This window comes from Salvelinus namaycush, unplaced genomic scaffold (assembly GCF_016432855.1).
Source record: "Salvelinus namaycush isolate Seneca unplaced genomic scaffold, SaNama_1.0 Scaffold2668, whole genome shotgun sequence".
Taxonomy (NCBI): domain Eukaryota; kingdom Metazoa; phylum Chordata; class Actinopteri; order Salmoniformes; family Salmonidae; genus Salvelinus; species Salvelinus namaycush.
Window position 1 is genome coordinate 8,157 of NW_024059528.1, and position 7,706 is coordinate 15,862.

A 7,706-nucleotide genomic window follows, 5' to 3' on the forward strand; every position below is an offset into this window, starting at 1 on the left:
TCTCCTGCTGCTCCTCCGCTGGCTGCTGCTGGAGTAAAACATGAGCTTTTAGAAGACCATTCATCTCAATTGGTAATTGACTGGTGAAGGGGAGACGGCGCTTCAAGGTGAACGGGGAGACGGCGCTTCAAGGTGAAGGGGAGACGGCGCTTCAAGGTGAAGGGGAGACGGCGCTTCAAGGTGAAGGGGAGACGGCGCTTCAAGGTGAACGGGGAGACGGCGCTTCAAGGTGAACGGGAGACGGCGCTTCAAGGTGAACGGGGAGACGGCGCTTCAAGGTGAAGGGGGAGACGGCGCTTCAAGGTGAAGGGGGAGACGGCGCTTCAAGGTGAAGGGGGGGACGGCGCTTCAAGGTGAAGGGGGAGACGGCGCTTCAAGGTGAACGGGGAGACGGCGCTTCAAGGTGAACGGGGAGACGGCGCTTCAAGGTGAACGGGGAGACGGCGCTTCAAGGTGAACGGGAGACGGCGCTTCAAGGTGAACGGGGAGACGGCGCTTCAAGGTGAACGGGGAGACGGCGCTTCAAGGTGAACGGGGAGACGGCGCTTCAAGGTGAACGGGGAGACGGCGCTTCAAGGTGAACGGGGAGACGGCGCTTCAAGGTGAACGGGAGACGGCGCTTCAAGGTGAACGGGGAGACGGCGCTTCAAGGTGAACGGGGAGACGGCGCTTCAAGGTGAACGGGGAGACGGCGCTTCAAGGTGAACGGGGAGACGGCGCTTCAAGGTGAACGGGGAGACGGCGCTTCAAGGTGAACGGGGAGACGGCGCTTCAAGGTGAACGGGGAGACGGCGCTTCAAGGTGAACGGGGAGACGGCGCTTCAAGGTGAACGGGGAGACGGCGCTTCAAGGTGAACGGGGAGACGGCGCTTCAAGGTGAACGGGGAGACGGCGCTTCAAGGTGAAGGGGAGACGGCGCTTCAAGGTGAAGGGGAGACGGCGCTTCAAGGTGAAGGGGAGACGGCGCTTCAAGGTGAAGGGGAGACGGCGCTTCAAGGTGAACGGGGAGACGGCGCTTCAAGGTGAACGGGGAGACGGCGCTTCAAGGTGAACGGGGAGACGGCGCTTCAAGGTGAACGGGGAGACGGCGCTTCAAGGTGAACGGGGAGACGGCGCTTCAAGGTGAACGGGGAGACGGCGTTTCAAGGTGAACGGGGAGACGGCGCTTCAAGGTGAACGGGGAGACGGCGCTTCAAGGTGAACGGGGAGACGGCGCTTCAAGGTGAACGGGGAGACGGCGCTTCAAGGTGAACGGGGAGACAGCAGGCAACAGGCCATCAGCACTTCACGCACCACTTTACAATATGAGCTGGAGGCAGTATGCATTTTGAAAACATTCTTTGAATCATGAATGTTTTATTTCCTATTATGAGGAATGTCTTATCTTGCTTCATAGTAGCCTATAGGCTAAATCTGACTGTGGAAAGGTGGAGACAATTCTTTTATCAAGACGTCACAGACAGGCGGGTGAGTTTCAAGTTTGGGGAAGTTTACATTTTATCCTACCATTTCTACAATTGTTTGTGCCAGTTATGATTTCAGATGCGCATTTTCAGGGAACAGTTTTATTTCAATAATAATTTGATCAAAATCAAATCATATAGATCTGAATTGCAATGATAATCTAAAGAGTTAAGTCAATCGATCACATGTATTTATAAATCCCTCTTTACATCTGCAGATGTCACCCGTCCCCAGATCACACCACCCAGTCCCCAGTCCCCACATCACACCACCCAGTCCCCAGTCCCCACATCACACCACCCAGTCCCCAGTCCCCACATCACACCAACCCTCCCCAGTCCCCACATCACACCACCCAGTCCCCAGTCCCCACATCACACCACCCAGTCCCCAGTCCCCACATCACACCACCCAGTCCCCAGTCCCCACATCACACCACCCAGTCCCCAGTCCCCACATCACACCACCCAGTCCCCAGTCCCCAGATCACACCACCCCTCCACAGTCCCCACAGCACACCACCCAGTCCCCAGTCCCCACATCACACCACCCAGTCCCCAGTCCCCACATCACACCACCCAGTCCCCAGTCCCCACATCACACCACCCAGTCCCCAGTCCCCACATCACATCACACCACCCAGTCCCCAGTCCCCACATCACACCACCCAGTCCCCAGATCACACCACCCCTCCTACAGTCCCCACATCACACCACCCCTCCTACAGTCCCCACATCACACCACCCCTCCCCAGTCCCCACATCACACCACCCCTCCCCAGTCCCCACATCACACCACCCCTCCCCAGTCCCCACATCACACCACCCCTCCACAGTCCCCACATCACACCACCCAGTCCCCAGTCCCCACATCACACCACCCAGTCCCCAGTCCCCACATCACACCACCCAGTCCCCAGTCCCCACATCACACCACCCAGTCCCCACATCACAGCATCCCCTCCTACAGTCCCCACATCACACCAACCCTCCCCAGTCCCCACATCACACCAACCCTCCCCAGTCCCCACATCACACCACCCCTCCACAGTCCCCACATCACACCACCCAGTCCCCACATCACACCACCCAGTCCCCACATCACACCACCCAGTCCCCAGTCCCCACATCACACCACCCAGTCCCCAGTCCCCACATCACACCACCCAGTCCCCAGTCCCCACATCACACCACCCCTCCTACAGTCCCCACATCACACCAACCCTCCACAGTCCCCACATCACACCAACCCTCCCAGTCCCCACATCACACCAACCCTCCCCGTCCCCACATCACACCAACCCTCCCCGTCCCCACATCACACCAACCCTCCCCGTCCCCACATCACACCAACCCTCCCGCTCCCCACATCACACCACCCGTCCCCGTCCTCACATCACACCACCCGTCCCCGTCCCCACATCACACCACCCGTCCCCGTCCCCGTCCCCGTCCCCACATCACACCAACCATCCCCGTCCCCACATCACACCAACCATCCCCGTCCCCACATCACACCACCCTTCCCCGTCCCCACATCACACCACCCTTCCCTGTCCCCACATCACACCACCCGTCCCCGTCCCCACATCACACCAACCGTCCCCGTCCCCACATCACACCACCCGTCCCCGTCCCCACATCACACCACCCGTCCCCGTCCCCACATCACACCACCCGTCCCCATATCACACCAGCCCTCCCCAGTCCCCACACCAACCCTCCCCAGTCCCCACACCAACCCTCCCCAGTCCCCACACCACCCCTCCCCAGTCCCCACACCACCCCTCCCCAGTCCCCACAACCACACCAACCCTCCCCAGTCCCCACACCAACCCTCCCCAGTCCCCACACCAACCCTCCCAAGCTCGTCTGGAGGTTAGTTAACACAGTGTCCAAAGAAGGGTCAGAAGTATACAGAATGGTGTCGTCTGCGTAGAGGTGGATCAGAGAATCACCAGCAGCAAGAGCGACATCATCGATGTATACAGAGAAGAGAGTCGGCCCGAGGATTGAACCCTGTGGCACCCCCATAGAGACTGCCAGAGGTCCGGACAACAGAATGGAGTACCGTGATTAATGGACAGTCCAGCAGGCATCAGCTATGTAGCCAAGTGATCATAGGGTCCAAGGGGCAGCAATAGACGGAACAGAGAAGCCGCGGAGTAGTCGCTAGCACGTGGTCGACACAGCGTTTAAAGTTAGTATCCCGGGGCTAGTAGAAGCGTCTGCTCCGACGTCCAACGGAGGCCGGTTGAAGGCACAGTGGATGGAGTATTCGTCAGCAGACCAGTCGTGGTGGTGCGGCGGGGCGCCGTGTCGACAAATGATCCAAGCCAGATGGCGAAAGAGGTATCGTAGTTGTAGTAATTTAGTTTGCTAGCCGGGAGATGCGCCTGGCTCACGGCTAACTGGTGCTAGCTTCGGGGCAGGGGCGTTAGCCACTATAGCCACTCGGTAGCAGCGGTGATCCGGCGCCAAGGTCCAGAGCTTTCGGCAAGGATCCGGTGAAGTAGTGGGTTCTAGGCGTGTTTGGGTGGAGTCCGAGTGAACAACTGAGTAGGCCGGGAGGTGGGCCTCAGGGATAGCTTCGGTACTGGGTAACTCGGGAAAGAGATTGAAAATAAAATTGAAATATATACAAAAAAAAAGACGAAAAATACAAAAGTACACGAGAGGACGAACAAAACACATCTGCACTGCTACGCCATCTTGGATCAATCATCTGGGAGTCCGACAGACGAATCTGGGTTTGGCGGATGCCAGGAGAACGCTACCTGCCCCAATGCATAGTGCCAACTGTAAAGTTTGGTGGAGGAAGAACAGGAGAACGCTACCTGCCCCAATGCATAGTGCCAACTGTAAAGTTTGTTGGCGGAGGAACAGGAGAACGCTGCCTGCCCCAATGCATAGTGCCAACTGTAAAGTTTGGTGGAGGAGGAACAGGAGAACGCTACCTGCCCCAATGCATAGTGCCAACTGTAAAGTTTGGTGGAGGAGGAATAATGGTCTGGGGCTGTTTTTCATGGTTCAGGCCCCTTAGTTCCAGCGAAGGGAAATCTTAACGCTACAGAATACAACAACATTCTAGACGATTCTGTGCGATTCTGTGGCAACAGTTTGGGGAAGGCCCTTTCCGGTTTCAGCTTGACAATGCCCCCCGTGCACAAAGCGAGGTCCATACAGAAATGGTTTGTCGAGATCGGTGTGGAAGAACTTGACTGGCCTGCACAGAGACCTGACCTCAACCCCATGGAACACCTTTGGGATTAATTGGAACGCCGACTGTTAGCCAGGACTATTCGCCCAACATCAGTGCCCGACCTCACTAATGATCTCGTGGCTGAATGGAAGCAAGTCCCCGCAGCAATGTTCCAACATCTAGTGGAAAGCCTTCCCAGAAGAGTGGAAGCTGTTATAGCAGCAAAGGGGGACCAACTCCATATAAATGCCTTCCCAGAAGAGTGGAGGCTGTTATAGCAGCAAAGGGAGGACCAACTCCATATTAATGCCTTCCCAGAAGAGTGGAGGCTGTTGTAGCAGCAAAGGGAGGACCAACTCCATATTAATGCCTTCCCAGAAGAGTGGAGGCTGTAATAGCAGCAAAGGGAGGACCAACTCCATATTAATGCCTTCCCAGAAGAGTGGAGGCTGTTATAGCAGCAAAGGGAGGACCAACTCCATCTTAATGCCTTCCCAGAAGAGTGGAGGCTGTTATAGCAGCAAAGGGAGGACCAACTCCATATTAATGCCTTCCCAGAAGAGTGGAGGCTGTTGTAGCAGCAAAGGGGGACCAACTCCATATTAATGCCTTCCCAGAAGAGTGGAGGCTGTTATAGCAGCAAAGGGGGACCAGCTCCATATTAATGACTTCCCAGAAGAGTGGAGGCTGTTGTAGCAGCAAAGGGGGACCAACTCCATATTAATGCCCATGATTTTGGAATGAGGTGTTTTGACAAGCAGGTGTCCAAATACTTTTGGTCATGTAGTGTAAATGTCTTGCCTGCATAATGAAACACCTCTGAGAGAGGGGGGGGAGAGAGCGAGAGTAAAGTGTATGTTTCCTCATAGTTGCTCCTGGCAAAGACATGATGACCCACTTGCTGAAGACAGACGGGTTGGGAGAGCGAGATGGCACAGAGAACACTTCCCCTGGCACAGAAGACGTGGCTGTCGATTACTGCAGACCCCCGCACCTCTGATTCAGAGGGGTTGGGTTAAATGCGGAAGACACATATCATTTGAATGCATTCCGTTGTACAGCTGACTAGGTATCCCCCCTTTCCCTATAATACAGAGATCACAGAGAGCACAGAAGTGAACTCTATTAGTGATTTACAGCCTCTGAGGACTCCAGGCAGCATGTCTGGACCTCCCACTGCAACACACACACACACTCACTCCCTGAGGCTGAATCACCACTCTCTCCCGTCATCCTCAGTGTAACACACACACACACACTCACTCCCTGAGGCTGAATCACCACTCTCTCCCGTCATCCTCAGTGTAACACACACACACACACTCACTCCCTGAGGCTGAATCACCACTCTCTCCCGTCATCCTCAGTGTAACACACACACACACACACACACACCCTCCTCTGGAGGTTCTTGGGAAAGAAAGAAAAATGGGAACAGTTCAGACAGTGTAAATGGTTGACCAATATTTGACTGCCTCTTTGCTGTGTGTTTAGTACATAGCCTACATCACCGTTGAGAGTTACTGGCTCTGAGTCAAGACACGCCATCAGTCTTCTAATGTACAGGAAGTAGTCTACATCACCGTTGAGAGTTACTGGCTCTGAGTCAAAACACGCCATCAGTCTTCTAATGTACAGGAAGTAGTCTACGCATATCAGTCTTCTAATGTACAGGAAGTAGTCTACACGCCATCAGTCTTCTAATGTACAGGAAGTAGTCTATAAATATCAGTCTTCTAATAAACAGGAAGTAGTCTACACATCATCAGTCTTCTAATGTACAGGAAGTAGTCTACACATATCAGTCTTCTAATGTACAGGAAGTAGTCTACGCATCATCAGTCTTCTAATGTACAGGAAGTAGTCTACACATCATCAGTCTTCTAATGTACAGGAAGTAGTCTACACATCATCAGTCTTCTAATGTACAGGAAGTAGTCTACGCATCATCAGTCTTCTAATGTACAGGAAGTAGTCTACGCATCATCAGTCTTCTAATGTACAGGAAGTAGTCTACACATATCAGTCTTCTAATGTACAGGAAGTAGTCTACGCATATCAGTCTTATAATGTACAGGAAGTAGTCTACACATATCAGTCTTCTAATGTACAGGAAGTAGTCTACACGCCATCAGTCTTGTAATGTACAGGAAGTAGTCTACGCATATCAGTCTTCTAATGTACAGGAAGTAGTCTACGCACATCAGTCTTCTAATGTACAGGAAGTAGTCTACGCATATCAGTCTTCTAATGTACAGGAAGTAGTCTACACATATCAGTCTTCTAATGTACAGGAAGTAGTCTACACATATCAGTCTTCTAATGTACAGGAAGTAGTCTACGCATATCAGTCTTCTAATGTACAGGAAGTAGTCTACACATATCAGTCTTCTAATGTACAGGAAGTAGTCTACACGCCATCAGTCTTGTAATGTACAGGAAGTAGTCTACGCATATCAGTCTTCTAATGTACAGGAAGTAGTCTACGCACATCAGTCTTCTAATGTACAGGAAGTAGTCTACGCATATCAGTCTTCTAATGTACAGGAAGTAGTCTACACATATCAGTCTTCTAATGTACAGGAAGTAGTCTACACATATCAGTCTTCTAATGTACAGGAAGTAGTCTACGCATATCAGTCTTCTAATGTACAGGAAGTAGTCTACACATATCAGTCTTCTAATGTACAGGAAGTAGTCTACATCACCGTTGAGAGTTACTGGCTCTGAGTCAAGACACGCCATCAGTCTTCTAATGTACAGGAAGTAGTCTATACACCAGCAGTCTTCTAATGTACAGGAAGTAGTCTACACATATCAGTCTTCTAATGTACAGGAAGTAGTCTACACATCATCAGTCTTCTGATGTACAGGAAGTAGTCTACACATCATCAGTCTTCTAATGTACAGGAAGTAGTCTACACGCCATCAGTCTTCTAATGTACAGGAAGTAGTCTACGCATATCAGTCTTCTAATGTACAGGAAGTAGTCTACATACCATCAGTCTTCTAATGTACAGGAAGTAGTCTACACATCATCA

At 52.5% G+C, this 7,706-nt stretch overlaps 1 protein-coding gene across 1 annotated transcript; it reads left to right on the plus strand.

Annotated features, from left to right (window-relative positions):
* Window positions 1–1,681: 1,681 nt before the first annotated feature.
* Window positions 1,682–3,341, plus strand: LOC120039365 (extensin-like; the record flags this gene model as incomplete). The annotated part of the gene is made up of 2 exons (XM_038984791.1): window positions 1,682–1,968; window positions 2,136–3,341. Coding segments are annotated over 2 exons (1,493 nt in total), but the record flags the coding sequence as incomplete, so codon positions are not given.
* Between the last annotated feature and the right edge of the window lie 4,365 nt (window positions 3,342–7,706).